At 37.9% G+C, this 25,217-nt stretch overlaps 2 protein-coding genes across 7 annotated transcripts in view; both read right to left on the bottom strand.

Moving 5' to 3' along the window:
* Window positions 1-15,817: 15,817 nt before the first annotated feature.
* Window positions 15,818-21,021, bottom strand: LOC142524127 (ABC transporter B family member 20-like). Of its 2 annotated transcripts, XM_075627898.1 has the most exons (7): window positions 20,964-21,021; window positions 20,314-20,624; window positions 20,006-20,226; window positions 19,586-19,926; window positions 18,603-19,393; window positions 18,215-18,456; window positions 15,819-16,971 (listed from the first exon to the last, which is right to left on the bottom strand). In XM_075627898.1, the coding sequence occupies exons 2-7, from the start codon at window positions 20,549-20,551 to the stop codon at window positions 16,021-16,023; spliced, it is 2,784 nt and encodes a 927-aa protein (XP_075484013.1). In that variant the 5' UTR covers window positions 20,552-20,624; window positions 20,964-21,021; the 3' UTR covers window positions 15,819-16,020. The 2 variants fall into 2 exon arrangements, with proteins under 2 accessions (XP_075484012.1, XP_075484013.1); XM_075627897.1 differs by lacking the exon at window positions 20,964-21,021 and having other exon boundaries at window positions 15,818-16,971; window positions 20,314-20,749.
* The window catches only part of LOC142524128 (ABC transporter B family member 20-like), a 37,384-nt gene continuing 33,067 nt past the window's right edge, over window positions 20,901-25,217 (bottom strand). For all 5 annotated transcript variants that reach the window (XR_012814835.1, XR_012814833.1, XR_012814836.1 and 2 more), the window contains one exon: window positions 20,901-21,021. Coding sequence is in view for 1 of the 5 variants with exons in the window: in XM_075627901.1 (XP_075484016.1) it covers window positions 20,938-21,021 (84 nt within the window). In the remaining 4 variants the exon portion in view is untranslated. The remainder of the gene's footprint in view (window positions 21,022-25,217) is intronic.

Raw genomic sequence — 25,217 nt, 5'->3', positions numbered from 1 at the left:
GAAATAAATAATTGAAGTTGGACTTTAATTATTTATAGTAAATTGTGATTTACAAGAAATTCAGTTATAAATAAATTAATTAGAAAGTAGACAAAGGAGTTTGTATACTTTGTTAATTTAGTTTATAATCGTGGCGGTTAGTGATTGGATCAAGATATATAATATTGGATCAATTAATTATTGTGATAATTAATTGATGGTGTATGATATATGATATTATGCATGAAGGATGATCAGAAGCCCAAGCCCAATTTGCTAGGTGTATGCTAGGATATTTTGTGTTGAATGATTGTAATAATTATCAATTTATAAAGTGGGCTTGGTTTATGGCCCGTTCCCACCCCATGAGATGTATCCCTATTTGTCATGGATATTTATTTGTAAATATTAGAATAGTGGAAGATCAAGATTGGAAGATCGTGGCCTTGATGATTATGAAGATCGAAGATATGTAAATATTGGAAGCTTATGTAATAGTTGCATTTGCATCACATGCATTTCCCTAGGATTGGACCTAGGCCTGTCCTTAGCTCACACGGGCCATTAGTTTTGGAGCGATTGATCATCCTTGTTTTGTTTACTGTTTATAATATATGCATGATATGTTATAAATAATGAGTATGTGCGTTATTATTATGATAATAACAAAGTTGCATGAATCCGGACAAACATACGATCAAACATGGCGAGTTTTTTAAATAAAATTAATGATGAGACCTTTCAAAATTAAAAACCCTCATTTTGAATAAGATTCAAAATTAATATCAAGCCCGAAAAGGGGAATTATAAAGTTGTTTATAATTTCCATGTCTTCCATCGACAATGGGTGCATGATAAACGCTACCCGTGCTCGGGGCTTGGCTCATATTATTGGAGGGCCCTGGGTGCCGGAAAGCTGTGACATCCATTGACATGGTAATGTGAACTACGTGGAACTCCCATGATTTCGGCTCATATTATTGAGGGAACTCATGGCGACCGTCCATTAAGGTTCAACATCGATGGGTAAGGCTTGACACGTAAAGATGAACGACGTCATATTATTAGGGTCATAATCAAACGTGAGACAAAAGTTTACGTAGAGGGTTGCATGGAGATGCAATTGGAAACTACCTTGTAGGAATTGTGATTGGCTGATATTATTCGGGATCATAATTCGCTAATTGGACCTTGCGTACCTACTGAGGAAAGGAGTTTCCCGTTTTCACTAGAGGGTAGTGAAAGATGTCAAAGCAGTGGGAGTAAAAAAATTTATGAAGTAAAAGTCCATACTTCATATCTTACTAAATATTTTAAAATAGTCATTAACATTTATCTGTTTTACTTTTCAATACTTTTTGACAATGTCTTCGATTCGCAATCCGCTATCTGTAATACTCGACAAACACGTATTAACCGGACTTAATTACCTCAATTGGCTAAGAAATCTGAAAATCGTCTTGAATTCGGAAAGGATAGCGTATGCACTTACTAAGTCGTCCCCTGTTGAGGCTCCGACTGACTGCACTCCTGAGGAATTGCAGACTTACAAGGAATGGTGTGACCATGACTTGAAAGCCAAGTTTTATATGCAGGCTTCTATGAAAAATGAGAAGTCGGTTCTTTATATGGGCTCTTCATCTGGTACGAAGACTGGTCCACCTGGGAAGGGAAAGAAGCGTTCTTTCCAACATCCCAAGAAGAACGTGCCCTTGAAGAGGCAAGCTCCGAATCTCGTTGTGGCAGCCACACCAGTGAAGGCTGACAAGACTGCTGATATTTGTCATCACTGCTAAAAGCCTGGACATTGGAGGCGTAACTGCAGAGAATATCCTGCCCAGAAGAGTTCTGAAAACGGTATGTTCTACATTGAATTAAACATTTCAATTAACTCTACTTCTTGGGTATTGGATACCGGCAGTGGCTCACATCTCTGTAATGATTTACAGAGGATGGGAAGAAGTAGGAGACTTAGAGAAGGTGAGACCTTCTTGAGGTTGGGCAATGGAGCAAGAGTTGCTGCCAAGGCCGTGGGAAATGTTTACCTATTGTTGAACAATGATTTTAAGTTGATTTTAAGAGATGTTTTGTTTGTACCTGATTTGGTGAAAAATATTGTTTCCATTTCTATGCATGATAAAGATGGATATTCTTGTTTATTTAGTAAAGGTGTTTGCAACATTTACAAGAATGAATGTTTAATTAGTACTGGAGAACTTGAAAACAATCTCTATAACTTAAAATTGAAAGATATTCCACTAAACAATGTCCTAGCAATAACAACAACAAACAAGCGAAAACAAGATACTCTTAATTCGGCACAATTGTGGCATGCTTGATTAGGACATATTTCCCTAAGAAAGATGAACAAGCTAGTGGGAGTGAGCATGTTTGATATGTTTAATATTAATGCTCTCACGACTTGTGAATCCTGTCTAAAAGGAAAGATGACCAAAATTCACTTTAAAGGCCATGTGGAGCGAGCCAAAGGGTTATTGGATTTGATCCATACCGATGTGTGCGGTCCGCTTAGCATCACCACTAAGCATGGACATGCATACTTCATCACCTTTACCGATGACTTTTCGAGGTATGGGTATGTGTATTTGATGAAATACAAGTCTAAAGCCTTTGAAAGGTTCAAAGAATTCAGAAGTAAAGTAGAGAAACAATTGGGACGAAGCATCAAGACACTTCGATCGGATCGAGGTGGTGAGAACTTGAGTGCCGACTTCCAAGAGTATCTTAGGGAGAATGGGATTCTCTCGCAGTGGACTCCGCCTGCTAAGCCACAGTTGAATGGTGTTTCGGAGCGTCGTAACCGGACTTTGATGGACGTGGTTCGGTCTATGATGGGGTTCACGGAGTTGCCGCCATCCTTTGGGGATATGCGCTTGAGACAGCGGCACTGTTGTTGAACAATATCCATTCAAAGGCAGTTGACAAGACACCATATGAGATATGGATGGGTAAGCCACCCAAATATTCTTATCTTAGAATATGGGGGTGCCCTGCTTATGTGAAGCAGGTAGTGGGAGATAAATTGGATAGTCGATCCATTTTATGTTACTTTGTGGGATATTCAAAGAATTCATTTGGATACTACTTCTATCATCCCCAAGAAACAAAAGTGTTTGTTTCTAGGAATGCAACCTTTTTGGAAAAGGAATTTCTATTGGATAGAAAAGAGGAGATGATAGAACTCGGAGAGGTTCGAGAAACACCCATAATTATAGAACCCACACCCGAAGAGCCAAGAGAGGAGAAACAAGCTCCTAGAAGATCCGAGAGAGTCTCGAGACCACCTATGAGGTATGGTCTGCTTCTTGAAGAGTGCCATGATGAGCCTAACCATGGATGTGATCCAAGGACCTTCAAGGAAGCGTTATCTGATGCCGATTCATCCAAGTGGCTTGAAGCAATGGAATCTGAGATGAATTCCATGCATTCGAACCAAGTGTGGAATCTCGTGGATCCACCTGAGGGAATTGTTCCCATAGGGTATAAATGGATTTACAAGAGGAAACTTGGGGCGGATGGGAAGGTACTGACCTTCAAGGCGCGATTGGTGGCAAAAGGATATACTCAAAGACAAGGATTTGACTTTGAGGAAACCTTTTCTCCAGTTGCAATGTTCAAGTCCATTAGGATATTGCTAGTCATAGCTGCATGGTATGACTATGAGATATGGCAGATGGATATCAAGACAGCCTTTCTTAATGGGGATATTAAGGAAGAGATTTACATGTCTCAATCTGAAGGGTTTACATCTGTCGGAAGTGAGCTTATGGTATGCAAACTTCAGAGATCTTTTTATGGTCTAAAGCAGGCATCTAGGAGTTGGAACCTCAGATTCAACAGTACAATCAAAGAGTTTGGTTTTACTAAGAATCCTGAGGAACCCTGTGTGTATAAGAAGGTCAGTGGGAGTGCTGTGTCATTCTTGGTGTTGTATGTTGATGACATTCTACTCATTGGGAATGATGTAGGAATGTTGCAATCAACTAAGATATGGTTAGCGAGTAAGTTCTCGATGCAGGACTTGGGTGAGCATTTATTGTATTGGGAATACAGATCTATAGAGATAGATCAAGAAGATTGCTTGGTCACACCCAGTCCACCTACATTGATACCATCGTGAAGAGGTTCTCGATGGATGAGTCCAAGAGAGGACATCTACCAATGTGTCATGGCGTGTCCCTATCCAAGTCTATGTCTCCCAAGACTGATGCAGAGATAGAGGCGATGACACGCATTCCGTATGCATCTGCAATTGGTAGCATCATGCATGGGATGATATCTACACGTTCTGACGTGGCTTTCGCACTAAGTGTAGTGAGTAGATATCAATCGAACCCTGGTCTTCCACATTGGAAAGCTGTGAAAGACATCCTCAAGTATTTGAGAAGGACCAATAAATTGTTCTTGGTCTATGGGGGTGGAGAACTGAAATTAGAAGGCTATACCGACTCTAGCTTCCAAAGCGATATCGATGACTCGAAGTCAACCTCTGGGTTTATATTCATGCTCAATGGTGCTGCTGTCTCTTGGAAGAGTTCCAAGCAAGACAGTACAGCGGATTCCACCACTGAGGCAGAATATATTGCTGCATCAGCTGCAGCAAAGGAGGCTGTTTGGATAAGGAATTTCGTCCAAGAGTTGGGCGTCATTCCTAATGGAGTTGCTTCTGTCCCGGTGTTTTGTGACAACACGGGAGCCATTGCTCAAGCAAAGGAGCCAAGGTCTCATCAGAAGTCCAAACATGTATTGAGAAAGTACCACATCCTCCGAGAGATTGTGGAAAGAGGAGAAGTCTCGATTGACAAAGTCGGCTCCGCAAATAATGTTGTTGATCCACTAACTAAGCCTTTACCTGGACCATTATTCGAGAATCATCGCGAATTGATGGGTTTGAAGCATATGGGTAGTTGGCTCTAGTGCAAGTGGGAGATTGTTAGAGTAGGTGCCCGTCGAGCCAAGTGTTGGCCGAGTGTTTACAATGAAACTCTATGTATAAACAATCTTTATTTTAATAATATTTGAAATTATTGTTTTGGCACATCTTTATCTGTATACCCATGCTAGTTGCATAGATAAAGTCCTTTAATATACAAATAGTAGAAAGAATATGAGATGCTCATATGATGAGTATCATGAAACTCATATTTGGAATACTGTATATTCTAAACAGTTCCTAGTCGATTCAGCCGCCGCTAAGAAGGATATAGGCCGCTCGAGTTTGAGACTAGTATCTGCGATGTGAGTACCATGTTTCAATGTTAGGGGACATTGTCATGTCCGAGCATACAGATAGGTGCTCCTGGTAGAGTGTAGGGAACAACCCTCCATATAGGACTTTCCAAGTGGTTCTCACTTATCGAGTGGAAACGTCCTAGTTTATGGTTGTACACCATTAGTCCTTATGACCCTGGACAACATTGAGACTCTATGTGCTAGCATTACACTTTGACTTGTTTACCGACTCTCATGGGGTCATCAGGTGGCAAGGTTGGGTGTTTTGTCGAAACATATAGGAGTCGATGCATTGTAGTCGGGGATTCACCGCTTACCTTCGGGTATAGATATCCTATGTGATCTCATGTATATGTAGTATGAAATCTCTTATCAGAGTATGGTGGTAATTATGAAAAGGATTTCATAGATTACACCATCGATGCAACTACGACATGACACATAGTATCGATTCATTGACAACTCTCGATATACCAATGGTTGTCGAATCGGTCGGGATATATGAGATGAAGGGACCGTACTGTACGCTAACCATAATTGAATGGTTCTTGCAGGCACTATCATTTGATACCTAGGGAATCATGTAAGCAATGCTGCTAGGCGTTTAACATGATTGGTCGGGTACTATCAGACTTGAGTTCTGACGTTCTTATTATCAAGAAGTTGATAATTAAGAATGGAGCAATTGGGGTATGCTCGTATAAGGACATGTTTAGTCCAAATCACATGCAGATGTGAACCCACGGCTAGTTGTATCAATGAACCATTGATGGCCACACAAGTGCTAGCTTTCTAGATCCCGTTGAAAAGTAAAATAGATCAATGTGTTGAACGGCTTATAAAGGAGTTTATAAGCGTAAATAAAATAGAAGTATGACTTCTATAAGGAGAATGTAACTTTTAATTTTGAGTAAGTGTTACTAAATTAAAAGTTGGCCAAACAAATAATGTATTTGAAAATTGTGATTTTCATAAACATTATTATGGACTAAATTAAATTAATTCAAGTGTTGAATTAATTAAACACTAGTGGGCCTAGTAGAGTCCAAATAATTAAATTAATTCAAGTGTTGAATTAATTAAATAACATTGGGCCTTGTTGAGCCCAATTAGAAATAATTATTAAACTAGTGAGCTTGAGTAAAATCAAGTAAAGTTTTAAATGGACTCAAATGTGTTTGAGACATTTAAAACTAAAGTCCATGGGCTTTGTAAATGTTACAAGCCCACTTACATTGCATGCTTGGGAGGTGAAGAGTTGGGGAATACTTTTTCATTTAAAACTGCATGGCATGCTAATGCACTTTTACTACTTTTTCACTCACCAAGAAAACAATCTTCTCTCCTCCCACAAATTTCTTGGCCGAAACTTTGTGTGCCATTTTCCCTTCATTTTTGCTTCTTCAATTGTTGAGGATAGCACACACTTCTCTTTGAAAAATCCTCTTATTTTTCTAGTGCAAAATAAGAGGGGATCTAGCTAGTTGGTGGTGGGCCTAATTTTGGAGCAAGGAGAGCTTGAAGATTGTCTTGCCATCAAGAGCTTAGTTGTATATCAACTAAGTTGGAGCCAACATCAATCTTTTAAGATTGATAGATATATTTTCTTAAAACACCATATGTATGACATATTTCGTGTTTTTCGTATTTGCTACACACTATAGTGGTTGAGGTGGTTGGTTTTCTTTTTGAAAAACAAATTTTTACAAAACTTCCGTTGCGCAACCGGGCACCGTAACCGATCCCCTTTCAGAATTTACCTACGAACTGTCTTCGATCTCCGTATCAAGTCCACGACTGGAATATTTATTACTCTTCTAAATTGTACTAGAAAAATAGAATATATTTCTCGGAGAGATAGAACACTAAAAACCGGTATAACTCTCAAACTTGGAGTGGCCAAATTTTTCTTCTTTTTGAAAAGGGATTTTCGAGAGCTCCTTTGAAAATTGGGAAGAGCCGAAAGTATATTTTTCTTGCTTAAGCCTTTTGGATGCTTTTTCTTTGGTAAAATAAGAATGAAAAATCCTTATAATTATTTTCTAATCCTTTCTTTACTTAATTAATCTAATTAATTAATTTAATTAAAAGATTCCAAAAATACATCTCATATCATGGTTAATCTCGAATGAATGCCTTTTTATTAAAAAAAATTAATTATATTTCTAATCTTTCTTTTTACTTAATTAATCCAATTAATTAAGTTAACTAAAGATTCTAAATCTATGCCATATTAAATGCAATCTCGAATATTGATACATATATTTTGAGAATATCATGCATTAATATTATTTTTCTTTGTGTACAAGTTTTAAATTATGGTATCATGAATATTTTCATATTAAATAAATCAATAACATATTTAATAAAAACTTAATGCGCTATATTTTAATTCATTAAAATATAATTTAATTATTAAAGCTCATTTGAATTTTATAATAAATTAGCATGATGGGCTTATACTCTTACAAGCCCATGATCTATGCTCTCATTACACTAATCTCATCATAATCCCGATCGACGATCCAACATCATCGATGTGACAATTTCAACTATTTTTATTACGACGCACATTTTAATTTCGAGATCACCAATGCCCAAATAAGGCAGCTGCACTCCCTTTGATTATTTTAAAGTCATGCTCTCAAAATATCTATAATCTTTTATAAACTTTATTTATAAGTTTATTGATTGATCATATCAAAATTATTTATAATAAATTCAACTCATTTAATTTATTATCTCGACTGGAACAAGTACATCAGTGCTTGTGTGACCCACAATGGTTAAGGGATACAACTAGCCGTGGTTCACAACTTTTTGTGATTCAGAACATAATTTGCTCCATTCTATGTATCAACTATTGATAATGAGAATGTCAGAAATCATATTTCTGATTAAACCCATCGAATCATGGTAAGAGCGTCTAGTAGCGTCGCCCCATGATTCCCTAGGTATCACTGATAGTGCCTACAAAAATCAATCGATTATGATTAACGTACAGTACGATCCCTTCATCTAATATATCCCGATCGAATCTGCAACCATTGGTTCATCGAGGGTTGCATATTATTTCGATAACTATGTGACACATCTTTGACAATAAATAGTGGCATCGCATGTACAATTGGAGAACTCCTTCTCTAACGTACATCTCATGCTCTGGCCAGAGATTTCATACAGTATTATTTCATCAGATCACATAGGATATCCACACCCGTAGGTGAGCGGTGAATTCCTGACTACAATGCACTGGCCCTACATGTGTCGCAATTGTACCCAATCTCACCACCTGATGACCCTCCTGGAGTCGGTATACAACTCAAAGCACAACCCTAGCATGTAGAGCATCAGTGTTGTCCCGGATCGTAAGGACTAATGGTGTACAATCATAACCACGGACTTAACCTCTCGATGAATGATAACCACTTGGAAAGTCCGAGGGAGGGTATTTCGGTATAATCATCATATTACTACTCATCTGCATGTTTGGACATCTCTATTCCCTTGCCAAGAAACGCGGTACACAACATCACGGATGCTAGTCTCGAGCTCAAGCGACTTTTTTCCATGTTTTAGGCGGTTGAATCGATTAGGAACGAATTTATATTATACAGTGTTTACAAATGAGTTTCAACATCGAATTACGATTCATTTGTATTAAAGTATAATCAAAGACTTTATCTATGGTGATTGCATGAGTATACAGATAAAGTAAAACAAAACCATAAAAAAAAATTATATTAAAATAAAGATTGTCTATTACACTTTGAGTTAATAAAGATTGTATATTAAAAATTCTATGACGAGGAGTTTTTGGAGATCAAAGGTTGAAGATGGAGTATGTAGTAACAGAAACAGTTCGCATTCTTTAGGTCATCAATTATCTAGTTGCGTCTTGTTAAACCATGTAATTATAATAACCTATCAGCGATGTTTCTTGGGACCTCTTAATAATGCCTGTTTTTCAACTAATAAGAAATTCGGTGGAGTTGTTGCAACAGCTGGTTGATCATTTCATGGCAGGAAACATGGTTTTAACTTTCAAGTAATTTAGCCGCAGAATCATGGTTTAAGCAAAAACCCAGAAGCTTACACATTGTCGCAGACTTATCTCTCATCTCGAAGATGCTGCGAGAAAGTATGAGTAGAACTCAGCAGCATGTACAATGCTGGTTTGATTCCTTATTTGTCTTCATGTAGATAAAGAAAGAATTCTTGAATAAACTTTTCCAGTTGTGGTTGTCTGTTAAATTGCATATATTCTAATGTATTTAATACATTATTTTCTGTTGTTATATCCCTAATGTAAACCAGCTCGACCATCGAATACTGGACTGCAACATTATCTATTGGTGGATTGTGATGGTCAACAAGAAAACTTAACATAGATCCTGCCATACGAAATTTAATAGGAACGACTATGGGCATGGCTGCTCTTCAGGTACTCAGGTTCAGCTTTTGTGCTGCGAAAACATATTTCCAAGTGTTATATAACTCTCGTAGCACAATGTTAGTTTGTGATTGAGTACAATGAGTCATGGATATATGTGTGATCCACGATTGAATGTTGCTCTTTGATGTGAGCTTTATTCGTGACTGGTTCATACAGAATAAAGATAAAAAATGAAGTCCACGATTTTTGGAGAACATAATATTTATTTTTAAGCTTTGTTATCAGTAAATATAATCCTATGTTTCGAGCATACGTGGAGTGTTTATGTAGAACCCGTATATCAGTAGACGTATAAGCCATGCATAATTTTAGATTTTTAAATTTAATTGACTTCATTGCATGATTATTTTAAATGCATTTGTTTGAAGTTAATTATTTTATTATTTCAGTTCAGTAGTTTGATTTTTAGCATTTCAGTTATTTCAGTGAGGCCGGACCGGAGTTGGAGTTTTGAGATAGAATTTAAGATTTGAGAAATATTTCCAGAAGTTAATTTAGCTAGCAAGTAAGTTCATTTAAGTTAAAAAGAAGTTTAAGGAATTATTTAAGTTAGTTGAGGATTTTAATTTAATTATTTGAGGTGATTAAGAAATGAACTCATTTAAGTTATTTAATTAAGGGGTTAGCTCACTAAAATTATTTAAAGGATTAGTAAGGCTTTCAAGGATTATTAGTTGACTAGATAATCAACATTTCCCTTTATTTTATCATGCATTTTTCGGCCACCCTTAGTGCTAGAAGATTCATTTTCCAACTCATCAACTTTGACCAATTCTTTGCATGTAATTAGTAGGATAATTCTAGGATTTTTGGGAGCACAATTTAATTAATTAATGGACATATCCTAGACTAGAAAATAAGCAAAATTTCGGCCACTACCTCCTAGAAGCATCAACCAACTCATTTGATATCAAACCATAATTCAAAATTCAAAAATGAGAAGACTTGGTCTTGATTCTTTCCTTATATCTTGCACCCACTTCCCTCACCCTCCTAACCATCATTCCCCCTCCCTTAGTCACGAAATTCAGAGTGTTTTTGAGAGAGGAAAACCGTGGGAATTCAGTAGGAAGCAAGGGAAGAAAAATCGAGAGCAAGAAAGGTAAACAAGAGAAGCGCTCCACCTCCTCCGTGCCGCGTCGTCGTCGTTTCGTTCGTTTTCTTTCGAAACGAAACCAGGCATGTCTAGATTTCTTTCAAACCTCAATCAAGTCATATTATCATTTATTTTTCAGTACATGATCATGTTTATTCAAGCAAAAATCGAGATCCATGTCAAAACATTTTGAAACCACACATGCAGAATTTTCGAATTCCTTGGCAAGCTTCACGGTTTCTTTTGGTTTGTGAGTTTCAGGTATTGGATCGACTCCAGGCTCCCAAGGCGGCTTGTATACATGTAGTAGGATGCATTAGGACCATGTTGGTCCATTCAAACCAGCCCCATGCTTGCTGGAAATTCAGAATGACAGCAAGTTCCCATAGGCGCAGATTTGTGTTCGAAAATTTCAGTTTTGTGTCAAGGGGTTTGGATCTGATCTTGGCTGCCCTAAGGGCTCTTAGCCATGGTTATATCACTTCCCTAGCAAGTCTAAGACGTGACTAAGTTGCCCTTTTGGTGGCTTGGTCCATGGTTCATCGGTTTTTAATAAAAACATCACAACAGCCCCTATACCCCTTCGGCTACTTCGGTTGGACAGCTTTTGGTTTCGGTTTGTGTTTGCTTGGTATGGATCTTGGTTGGCCTATAGCCCTTAGCCACGGTTCATATCATGCTCCTAGATGTCTAGATCGTGCCATGGTCAATCAAATGGCCATTGGAACGACACGAGACATCGATCATAGCATAAACACTACACACGCATGCACGTTGCTCTCGGTTGGACCCTTCGGTTGAGTTATGGTGTGATGCGGATTGTGGCTGGCCTAGGGCCCTTAGCCATGGTTCAAATCATTCCTTGGGATGTTGGTAAGAGTCTCTGGTCGGTGGTTCACGCCCCTAATGGCCTATAGTCTCGAAACCAACGCAAGTCTTGTAGTTGCGCAGCTGCTGGAAATTACAGCAAGTTGCTGTGTCGTTTAGAAGGCTCGTTTGAGTTCTTGGTTGGCTTTTAGCCCATGGCCTTGGACTGGACAGTGTCTCATTGAGTTGGGAAGGTCATGTTTTTGACCGTTTGTCATTCGGATCATTTTCAAGGTCGTACGAGAATTTACGGTGCAATGTGCCAAATTGACTCTCGAAAGAGCGTTTCGTGTTTTGGCCTCCATTCCACCTAGATTTCGACCCTATCATTTTAGGAACATTATTTTATGATTTTTCAGCGTATTTTAATCATGACTATACGTCGGTTCAGTGTCGGTTCAGGTTGGCTCGGAGTCATGATTAAATGCGAAGTCATTAGGCGTCATAGTCGCATCTTTTGAACGTAAATTGCGTAGTTGGTCAAGTTTAAGCTATTGCATATTTTTCATGGCACAGTTAGGTTGCAGCGAGCCTGGGAACGATCCAATCCAATCCAGTTGGTAAAATTACGGGACATTTTCATTATGCCAGTTAATTATTTTACGTGCATTAAATAGAAAATGATTATTTTTGAGATTTATGCGATATGGCTTGTGGTTCATTCACTATGTGGGAGTGTTATTTTATACGGTCGCCAGTGACCAATCAGTTCAGTATGGTACCACCCGGTCGCCAGTGACCGGCCAGCTCAGTTCAGTTTCAGCCTCCCCGGTAGCCAGTTACCGATCAGTTCAGCTTAGTGCAGTGGCCACAGGCGTAAAACATAATCTCAACAGAAAATTTTACCAGATATTTCAGTACAGGCTCCAAGGAGCAAATATTTTTACAGTGATTTCCAGTTCAGTTATGCACGTATTATAATTGCTCAGTACAGATTATTTTCAGTATGCCTCAGGACAGGATATGTTAACTCATGCATATTTTAAATTCAGATTTTTACTCGTTACCTGCGATATATGCATGCTGAGTCTTTAGGCTCACTAGACTTGATTGTTGTAGGTACTGATGAGGCCAGGGCCGAGGGCGGGGACCAGTGAGCCAGCTTGGGTCGGCAGTAGTGGCGCCCGAGGACCTCAGAGCAGCAGTTGTTATTTTTTTCGCAAACAATTTTATCAGTCGTTGGATATTTTTAAATCGTTGTTGTTGGCAAAACTTTAATTTTCTTCCGCTGCAATATTTTGAAATATTGAACTTGATTCACCAGTGATTTTATGAATGAGGCCATTTAAGTTCTTTTAAAAAGAAAATTTTTAATTTTCCGCAAATTTTCAAGAAAGGAGTTTTAGGCCCTTCACAGTTTAACATTTGAAGCCACTTTTCCACTTGCTCGATTCTGAACCCGTTGATCATATTTTTCGAGACACTTGATTTTTTCTCCTCTTTGCTTCACTGCAGGTTACCTATCAAGCCGGAGCGCTAATTCTTTTGACCCTTATGATTATTCTCCATCATATACTGTGCGACGACCTTCATGATCAGTGCTTCACAAAACAATGCCTTTCATAGAAAAAACAGCCTGATAGTTTATGCTTTTTGTTTTGTTATATAAAAAGTGAATGAAATTGAATTTTACAATTAGATTTTTATGTATGTAGAAGCATAAAGTATGTAATACATATTATCATATACACTTAAAGCACGCAAATTTACAACAACATAATTAAGAGTATATGTGTAACGTATCGTATTTTGAACTACTTGAAATTCGCGGAAAAATAAAAAATTTCTTAAATATAACATAAACTTTCAAATTGTAACCATAAATAAATTGTCCAAAAAAAATTATTTGCAATAAGATAGATCACATATAAAGTTTGCTGAAGAAAAATACTTGTTTATACATCATAAACCAAAACGTAAAATCAGAGTAGTTGAAGCATTGCATAAAAACTTAAAAAAATAAGGTCGGTCCTCGGGTTTAGCCTCCCGCTCATTCCAAGCCAACTCACTGTTCCCCACCTCTCGTCTCCTCAAAATCATCCTCACCTGCATCGATCAAGTCTAGTGAGTCTAAAAACTCAACATATATAAACTGGATATAACAAGTACTACATAATAAAACCACATGCATCTTTAAAGCAGAGCATACATATTTGAAACTTGAACGTGATACCATAAACATACTTAGAACTTGAACATGCGTGTAAAGGCTTGAGCTTACATACATAACATAGACGTGACACAACGTGAAACTTTTCTTAAACATATCATTTTGCGTAAAGATATGTTTCAAAGCAAATGACACATACATAAATACGCCTGATCAGACTAAACCACAGTACTGGGCTGATAGGGAAGATCCACTGCCACATACATGAGATCCCCGTTCATGCTTTAACGGGTGGATTAGTCCCTGGTCATGCTTTACCGCTTTCCAATCTTGATCTAAACACGTTCATGCTTTAACGGGGTGGATGGATCCCTGGTCATGCTTTACCGCTTTCTAATCACATACATAGTTTGGTCACAAGACATTTAGCATATCTCAAAAACATGAAAATATTTTCTTTTGCACGTCGAACATACTTACTTGGCGTCGAGGGATTCGTTGGATCTCGCTTGGGGCCACTGCTGCACATACTAACATGAGTTCAAACCCTTAAATTTCATAGCTTATACGTAAGTTCTCGTGCTCACCACTGATGTAATTAAATAGTTTATGACATTCTAGATCACTCGAAACTTGACCTCGTATAATTATCGTACTAAACCATGACATCGAACCCCAAAGCAATCAATATAATTTTGCCCAAAAATGGAGTACACAGACCCCGTGCCCAGGTCCGGCTACGGGTCCATGTAGGCTCTGTAAACTTTGTCTCAAAGAAAAGGGAGGACCCGGACCCTGTGTCCTGGTTCGTGTAAGCGTCCGTGTACCTACTGTAAGGACATACTCGAAAAGAAGGAGGGGCACGGATCTCGTTTCAGGGTCCGTGTATGGGTCTGTGTAGCCTAGGGATAACAAATCTGCGGGGAAATTCTTGCACTGTCTATTTCTCTCAATTAAGCCGCCTAGACTATGAATCGATACCACGAGACCCATCCTAGGACGCTACGGTATTGACTCCAACCTGTACCAACAATCCAAACAACCCCAATATCGAATGCAACAATAAAACGACACAAAATTCGAGCATAACTCACTCAATTTTTGTCCAAATATTTCGAATTTTATATCAAATCGAAGGTATCGAAAAGTTCTATGTTTCATATGTTGAAAGTTTTTCCATAAAATCGACCGAAAAATCGCAGTACTCGAAAATACAGTAAAAACGAATTTCTGAGATCTAAAAACGTTGCATAGATCGATCAAACAATTTTCTGCTCAAACTATTTACTTCACACATGAATTTTTACGCATAAAAACATCACAACACATAATATGATTAGATCGACGCGTGAAAAACGGAATATACATGCCTTTAAATTTTTAATGTTACCGAAACGACGACACCGAAGCGGGAAGGATTCGAGAGACGATCCGGGACGAACGTGGCACTATTTTCCTCGAAGAAAAGTGACGGAAACTTGCTGGAAATTACAGAGGGAAGGGGGCGGTTGCTTTTCTTTTAAAACCCTAGGTTTTTCTCTTCAAAAAGATGAAATAAAATAGAAAGAAATGTGTGTGTACAAATTGTATATGTGGTGTGTGTAAAAAAGTGTAAGTGTGTGAGTGTGTGTAACGTGTGTGTGATTAATTACGGGTAATTAGATTGCTTAATGATAAATAAAAATGTTAGTTAAAAGTTAGTCCCCTCTACTCGTACAAAATCGTCTAATTAACAAAATAAAATGCATAATGACTAAACTTTAAAAGTTTTAAAATCTTAAAATCACCTAATAAATTAATTAGGCTTGTAAAATGCTAAAAATTAAATAAATCGTTTAAAATTCCCCAATCCTAACTTACAATAAAATGCCACATTAAAATTGCCAAAAAAATCGTCGCCGGTCTCTTTTCCTCGATCCTGCATCGAATAATCGCCTGAAACATGAAACTCAAGAAAATATTTAACGTGTATCACATAAACATAAATAATTAAAAAAATACGATTTAAATAGATCATATATCGCTATAAATCATTTTAAACTTAAATAAATAATTTAACAATTAAATATATACATGAGTTTTACGTATACTGAATTTTGGGCTCTACAATATAAGTTTTATTTTAATAACATATAGGTTTAAACACCTTCTAATATTTTACAAAGGGTTTTAAGCAACTCTAAATTTTTACCCAAATTTACAACACGATCTCTTTCTTATATACACATAAAAATTACAAAGAGTGCCTTCCTTTACACTTCATAAAATTGGGGCTTTCTTTAAAATGACCCGGGCAATTGCAATTCTTTGTTTTTGTCCAGGAGTCAAAGCTACGCCCCTCATACCAACATGTGTATCATAACCGTGGGCCAAGCTGCTAATGAAATGATGAGCATTAGCTATTCTTGCTGCTTCTTTCATCTCAGCTTCACTCGCATTATGTCTTGCATATATAATGTTTTCTCTTATGGTGGTTGAGAAAATTATTGGTTCCTGTTGAACAAGACCCAAGTGGTTCCTCAACCATCTCAAGTTGTAAGATTTCAAATCTCGTCCATCAAGTAGCATCTGACCTGCAACTGGATCATAAAACCTTTCTATCAAAGATATTATAGTGCTCTTTCCAGATCCCGAGACACCAACTACTGCAACAGTTTGTCCCCCATTCACTTTGAGACTGAAATTGCTGAGTACCAAGACTTCCGGGCGAGTTGGATAAGAGAAGTCAACATATTTAAATTCAATGCTTCCATAAACATTTGGAGGTTTTAATGCTGAATTATCATCAGGATCAATCTTAGGTACTCGATCAATTATTTCAAAAACGGATGTCAAGGACTTTCTTCTTTTAAGAATATATGGAGCCAAACCAAAAGGTTCAACCAGTGCAAAAGTGGCAAGAGAGAAGACCATATACTCCTTTATAGCTGTCGACAAAGTCACATATTCGTTTTTCACAGAAAGAGCAGTATACCAAAGGAGAAGAGCATTGCAAGCAAACAAAAGAAATTGAGAAAATCCAATAGCCATTCCATGGAGAAAGCTTTTCTTGAATATCTTTTGAAGTTGCCACCTGTAAAGTTCCATCACCTTGTTACCAGCACAAAATGCTACAACAGTATAAATATTTCTAACAGCATCTTCCAAGACCAAAGAAGCCTTCCTATGCATCTCCTGAATGCCCTTAGAAAATCCAGAAAGCCATAATTTCTGCAAGATTAAACTTCAAATTTAGCCTTTTGCATTAAAAGAACAGCAACAAGCAATGCTTACATGTGAAATTCAGCTTTTTTGCATTATATAATAGCAACCAACAATGCTTATATGTCGCTAATATGGGGAAAATTATGCTGGTCTTGTCACAGGAATATAGATGGAGGAAAAACATATATGAATAAACAAGATCAACATCCCCAGAAAAATAGTGCTTGAAGCTACTATATTCACACCGTACACGCTTGTGAGCGTCCGTTATCAACTATTACTCAGCGAATGGCAAAATCTTGTGTGTGGGCTTCACTAACAATTAAGTTTCTATCAGAAAAAGCATTATCAGAAGAGAACTAGATATATTGTGAAAAAATTAGAATGAAAGAAAAACCTAGCGAAGGTGCATCATTCTACAATCTATACCTATAAACAAAGTATTGACGGGCAGGATTATTCTCGATATAATATTTGTGACACTTCACGGCTTGTAAACAAGAGAGAGAGAGATGAGGAATTTGGAGGATATAAGAACTGAGCAGTTTATAATGAATCTAGGTCGCATAGTAACTGCAGATATGAATGCTAGCGCCAATGCAAGTGTGAGTGAAAGGAAGAGAGCACGACAGCACAAGTAACCAAAATAACAAAGTACATTCAAAAAGTGTATTAACAAGATTAATATATTAAACATTAATTACAAAAAAACATTTAAAATATGGAGATACTTACAGTGTGTTGTTTTAAATTTTTGAAAGTCACAATAACATATCTGGTAATTTTAAGAATAAAAAACCGGCTACACATAATTAAGTGGAAAATTAAAGACAATGGCAACAAAATCATTATCAGGAGCCTGATGCAAGCTTTGGAGCTCGAAGTGTGTGTGGCTGCAGGTGCAGGTGCAGGTGCAAAGAAAGACTGTAAAGTAGTATTAAAGCAAAACCAACTTACAGCTTTACCTACTCGTTTAAACAAGCCTTTTGATATAACATCAATTTGTTTGATTTGGATTTCCTTGTTAACATTTGCAACGGTCTAAATATAATATCAGAGGCACTTCAAAATATATATCTCAATGTTTTGAATGAAAAGCTAACCACCTGGTGCTAAGGAAAGTAACCACTATCATGCAATCAGGAAAATTTTACAGGGAAGTTAACTACACTCGGCCATCACAAGTAATGTAGCAATGGTTGAGAGAGGAATTCATATACACTAGAAAATAAAAACACTTGAAGTATACCTGTGCTATTGCAGAAACTGTAAGAATGGGGAGAGTTGCTAATGCAACAAGAGCCAACCGCCAATGCAAAAACATCCCAATGAGAACAGCAACTATAACAGCTGCACTGTCTTGTATAAATATTGAAAGCCGGTTGCTAAAAGCAGCTCTCACAAAAGTGGCATCATTTGCCAGTCGCATGGACAGGTTATCAGCACTGTTCTCCTCTAAATCAAACCATCCAACTTCATTTTGAAGCATAGCTATCAAATATGGAAGAAAAAACACAGAAGCCATCAAGGAAAAGATATAATGCTTATGACAATTTGATGATCCACCCATTTAAAATGATGGAACACTAAGAACGAAGTAACACGACGAAATTAATTGTACGTATGCAATCACATACCTGAAAACATCATTCTTCGAACTCGTTCAGTCATTTTCTCCCCCATTATACCAAAGTAGAAGTGCTGTAGAAAATTTGCGATAACAGTCACAATTCCCATGCCTGCAATGATTAAGCACCACCTATCTATTTCTTGACGCATATGATGTTTCTCATCTGTTCTATAATACCTCGTTACTGTAAGTGCAATAGCATAAGCAAGAACAGGATTAAAAGAGCCAAAAATTGCAGCACCAATGCTTCCTAAAACAGCATAAAGCCACTCTGCAAGGCTGAGCTCTATGAGCCTCCCAAATGATGGCTCCTTTTGAAATTGTGCACCCTTTGATTTTTTCAATGTCAAAGGTACATCATCAAATAGACTAGGTGGTCTATTAAATGTCTGTGAGTGAGAGCGTTCACTTTTAGGGTCAGATGTCAGAAGAGGAGAAACTGGAGATTCAGGATCTGAGGCATTTGTTTGTTTATGTGCAGAATGAACATCAATCTTGGGCAACTCTGGTAGTCTCATCTCAAAACTATCCTGTCTCTCTATAGTTGGTTCTTCATGTGTTGCATCCATGCACACACCATTTTCAATCATATCTTCTACTGGTGGGCTACAAATTCGAGGAGATTCTTGAGAGTGGAATGCAACATCGGCAGGCCGAACCACATGGATGCCAGAAGCCCTTTGGAGAGATGGGGACTTGACCATTTTAGGGGAAGATGGTTCTTGAAAGCCATGACTTGCAGATGAATCGTTTTCAATCTGCAAACTCACATTCTCCTTGTGGGTTCTCATTGGCATCCTGGATATACATAAAATGACTCTCATTAAATATTAAAAAAAAATTGTTGTAACTGATGATTCAAAAAAGAAAATATCCTAATAATAGTGATGATTTCACGAAGCATTACAATGGCTCGCGACATAATAAGCCATTTTATCCTTGATTCATCACAAAGTTCTAGAGGTTTGTCAGTTAGCTTCTCTACTATACCTCCGGGGAAGTTTTGTAGCTTCTTCACATTTGAGAAGCTCAGCATATAGGCCATCCAGGTTTATTAATTCTTCATGTGTTCCCATTTCAACAAGTTGGCCTTCCTCCATCACAGCAATGTAATCAGCATTCTTGATCAGACTCAGGCGTCTAGCTATTATTATGGTTGATCTGCCCAGCATGAGAACATCCAGAGCCTCTTGAACAGATATTTCAGCTTCAAAATCAAGTCCACCGGTGACTTCATCAAGTAGTAAAATAGATGGATTGGACAGCACAGCCCTAGCAACAGAGAGTTTGATTTTCTGTTCCTCTGTCATGGCTAGACAAGCTCTACCAACCTGTAATGCCAGAATTTTTTTAAGATAAAACAAGGGTAGAACCAGACAAAATTTATATTTGAGACTTTCAGTGAAAAACCTGAGTATCATATCCTTTATCCAGTGAGCTGATAAAGGTGTGTGCATGAGCTATTTTTGCAGCTTCTTCAATTTGATCAAAAGACGCATTTCGTCCATAACCAATGTTGTCCTTAATACTCAAACTCAGCAAGGCAGGTTCCTGGATAACTAAACCAATTTGGCTCCTTAGCCACTCCAGCTTCAGATTTTTTATATTTTCACCATCCAAAAGGACTTCTCCTGCATGACGAAAATGCAATTCGAATATCTGGGAAAGGTTTGAAAAATCTAATGCAAAAAATGTTAAACAAAATGACATGGTAATACCTAATGTAGGATCATAAAACCGTTCCATAAGCGGTATGATACTGCTTTTTCCAGACCCATTTCTGCCAACGAGTGCCACAGCCTTTTTAGCTGGCACGGTGAGGAAAAACCCACTTAAGATAGGAATTTCAGGGCGGGATAGATAGCTGAAATATACATTTCGAAACTCAATATTCCCTTGAACGGATGCAAGGGTCAGACCATCATGATTAACCGTGGAAGATGAGCGACTAATCATCTCAAATAGTCTATAGGCAGCAATTCTTCCTTGTTCAAAAGAGTAGAAGTTTGTCGCAGCTTGATTTAGCCCGCTGTTGAACTTAAAATACTTAATAAGCAAAATAATTGATGAAAAGAATTTGAAGCAGTGAAGTTGCATACAGGAAATGTAAAGGCCCGTATTTCGTATTCATAATTTTGCGGAATTATTAAAAATTTTCTAAATAAATAATTATCTTGTCTCCTTTAATTAAAATAAACATGTAAATAATTTTTTTTTCTTTAAAATAACAGCGGAAGCGAATAATGTTTTCAACCAACAATTTAAAAATAAACCAACGTAAACCTCAATTTAAAATCATCCAACGTATTAGAACTGAGTTTGAATAATAAAAAGTGCATAAACTAAATCATGAGGTCCTCGGGTTTACTACTGCTGTCCCAAGATCGCTCACTGGTCTCCGCCCGCGGTCTCGACCTCATCAATACCTACAACAATCAAGTCTAGTGAGTCTAAAGACTCAACATGTATATATCGTGAATAACAAGTAAATATATCATAAAATCGCATGCAACGTAAAAATAAAGTATCGTAAAGCGTACGGTGAAAATCGTATCATGTCATGAATAATTATAACTACGTGCATATCTGAAAATTCATACGTAAAGCTTTGCTCAATAGAGCTCTGTCATAACATATCATAATTTTTCTGGTAGAGATAATGTTTCTAAGCATGTGGCCCATAACATAGCGTGAGCGCCTGATCAAACTAAACCACAGTATACTGGGCGGTAGAGATCAATCACAGCCCTTGGACTGGATGTCCGTACCCATACATAATCATAAACCAGTCGTAAGTCACCGGGCGGAGAGGTCCTCGGTTGTTCCTACCGACTTCCAAACCCATAAGCATAAGGTGGCCACAAGACATATAGTATATATCTCAAAAATAAGCATTTTATATTTTTATGCACGTAATATAATTATAACCTTATTTTTACCGGATGAGTTGGATCGTTCCCAGGCTTGCTGCGACTTACTATTAATATGTGACACATGCAATAAATCTTAATTTGACAAAATTTTAACAGTAGAACAAAAAACGAGACGATTAGAACCGATACTTGATTTTTAACCATGGCTTTGTACCAACCCGAACCAACATTAAACCGACGTTTAACCATGATTAAAATACCCCAAACCTACTGAAAAAAATATGCATAATAACTGTAAAAACGAAAATAGGTGAAAGGAATCCAAAAACATAAAACACTCTTTCGAGAGTCATTTTGGCACCTTTCGCCGTAAATTCTCGTACGACCTCTAAACTCGACCAAATCACGAACGGCCAAAAACATGACTTTCCTAACTCACTAAGGTACTGTCCAGTCCAAGGCCATGGGCTAAAAGCCAACCAAGAACTCAAACAAGCACCAAAAACGTGACCCAAAGTTGCTGTCAAACGTGCAGCAGGAGCAGCTTGGGTATTTGAGGTGTAGCTCTGAAATTTTATGACCAAGGGCTTGAACCGCCACCCAAAGACTCTTACCAACATCCTAAGGCATGGCTCAGACCATGGATAAAGGCTAAAAGCCAACCACATCCCAAGCCAACACCTAGGACAACAGGAACATACCAACCGAGAACTCAATCCTGTGCAATGAGATGTATCGAATTGTTCTATTGTCTTGTGCCGTTCCAGTGGCCATTTGATTGACCATGGCTCGATCTAGACATGATGGAGTGTTGTATGAACCATGGCTATGGGCTAGAAGCCAACCACAATCCATTCAAACCCCCAAAACCGAAACACACTCCTACAGATTTCAGAAACTTTAAAACCGAGGGACATGTGCCATGTAAATGTAAGAATATGATGAAGCCGTGAACCAAAACTTGAAAGGATGATTTGGTCACGCCCTTGACATGTTAAGGTAGGGTTCTAACCATGTCTATGGCCCTTAGGGCAGCCAGGATTCGAACACCCCCTGTAACCAACCAAATAACACAATTTTGACACAACCTGTAACTTGATGAAATTGTTGCTGTCAATACTTCGTTTGTGGGTGTATGGACGTAAACCAATGAACCAATAACACCCTAACACACTCTAAATCATGCCTATAAGTCGCCATGTGTGCCTGGAAACGAAGCAACCCCCTGAAATCATCAAAACTCAGCAACAAAAAAAATATCAGCATGGCCGAGAACTTGTGCAGATTTTTCGAGAAATGTAGCTGTCAACAATTCGTTTTGCCTCATGAATCTTGAACATATAAGGTTTTAAAATATTTATAGGACTTGATTGAAGAGAAAAGAAACCATATATACATGCCTGGAATTTGTTTTGAAGAAAAACAAATCAAAACGACAATACGACGCAACGGAACCGAGTTGGACTTCTCTTCTTGTTTTTCTGCTGAATTCTTAAAAGTAAAGCCCATACTAAACCTCTCAAAATCTCTCAAAAAAACATAAATTTGAAAAGTAAAGCCCATACTAAACCTCTCAAAATCTCTCAAAATCTCTCAAAAGCATAAGTAAATAGTCTTAAAATCTTTAAATAAAATCATAAAGCATAATGCGGAAAATGTAGCGCTGGTCCTCGGGTTGTGTGCGCCTTCAGTCCAGTCAAATCACTCATCAAGTCCTCCCTCAATACCACCTGCATCCATCACACCTAGTGAGTCTAAAGACTCAACACACCATAATCTTTATAACGAGTAATACGTAATACAGTCAACATATAACGGTGAAAAATACTTGTGCTTAAAATATCTTTTTCATGAAGATGCATAAACATAAATATTTTCGTAAACATTTTCATGATGCATAAAACTTTAAACATAAACATTTTCATAAAATACTTTTTCATGACATGCAATCATAAACCTTAACTTTTTCCTTTTTCCTCAACATGACATGACATAAAACCTTTAACATGATCATGAACATTTCCCTTTTTTTTTCCTTTGTTGAATTCAGATCGTTAATTCTGACTTTCCTCAACATGACATGACATAACGATGGATCCATCTACGTGAAACCTCAGTACTGGGCGGCGGGGGACACCAGCAACACTCTCACCGGTCAACTGGGCCCTGGCCTATCATGATCGAATAGAAATATGCTCGTCGGGGCTCCCTCTGGGGCCTTCTCCCATAAATGGGCTCCCTCAGGGGCCTTCTCCCTCACGATATTCCCATTCTTACCTCAAACCTCATAACCTCATATTCGTAATAATGGAAACACGATCGTCGGGCTCCCACTGGGACCATAACCCTCACGACGTCGCCACCATTAACGAATTAGTCACAATCACTTCACTTCCTTCAACATTTATATTCCCACCACTTTATAAAAATCATGCATAACATAACATTTTGTTTTTGAAACCAAGCATGCAACATGTCTTTTAAATGTCTTCCATAAATCATAAAAATCAAATAGACATTTTAAAAATCATAATTTAATCATAAACATTTCAAAATAATCATATTAACATAAAAACAGTATTTAGGGCACTGCCATGACCTTTACCAATTTCCCGGTGTAAAAAGACCGTTTTACCCCTGGACTCGACCTTTTACGTTTTCAACTTTTTTCTTGATTTCATGACTCTAACATGTCCCAAATAATTATTTAAGCTTACATGAATTTTTCCATAATTTTATTTGGCTTAAAACTTAGACTTTTTCATTTATCTTTAATTAATTGTTTTAACGGTGTTTTAATCCCGAAAAATACCAAACTTTAATATAAAATTCTTAAATTCTAAATTTAGTCTTTTTATATTATTTTAGCCCCTATGGATCACGACTCGACCCCCGTGAGCCGTTTTCCAAATTTTTCTTTATTTTAAAACCCTATTTGACACCTAAACTTCGACCCCGAGCCATTTCTTAATTTTATCGAGTTACCCTCGGACCATAACGAACCAGAACCTGCCCAACATGCTGGAGTACCCTACTGGACCTAGGAAACCCACGGAAACCTCACCCAAAGCCAAAAACGAAGCATTCCAATTCACTCCTTTTCTGGCCGAGGACTCCCCTTATAGCTAGGACTCTTCTTGTGCGTCCAGGCTCCTACCCGTGAGCCCAGACCCTAAACCAGTCACTCACCCACCTTCCTAGGACTCTAGTGCAACGCCTGGACCCGGCCCTTGAACCACAGACCGAGCCTCCTTCCCTGCACGAGCGGCGCAACCCTGCGCGCTGTGCTTGTATCTCACGGGTAGAGTCCTAGCATGGCTAAGACTCCTTCCCCCGCCCCTAGCTCGAGTCCTAGCCTGGCTAGGACTCTGCCCTTGACCCTTATCAACCCCTAACCAAGCCCTGAACCCAAACCAAGGCCAGCCCTCCCCCTTGTGCATGAAACCCGAGCCCTCCCACTTGACAGCAACTCGCGGTTGCTTGTTCTTGTTTCTGCCGATTTTTGTGGCGTTTAGGGTGTGTTTGCGTGACTCTAAAACAGGTGTAAACCACTCTTGATCCTTCCTTATGTCATGGCAGCCCCTTAACCAAATAATATACAAGTTATTGTATTCAAAAATCATGTTTCCTCATTTATACATGCCATATACCGTAAATTCTGAAAAATATTTCATGTTCTTCATGCACACAATAATTCAATCAATAATATGATATGATGGATGAGAAAAGGAGATGTATGGCGTGCCTTT

This window comes from Primulina tabacum, chromosome 14, assembly GCF_025594145.1.
Source record: "Primulina tabacum isolate GXHZ01 chromosome 14, ASM2559414v2, whole genome shotgun sequence".
Lineage (NCBI taxonomy): Eukaryota > Viridiplantae > Streptophyta > Magnoliopsida > Lamiales > Gesneriaceae > Primulina > Primulina tabacum.
This window is presented reverse-complemented; position numbering and strand designations above follow the sequence as displayed.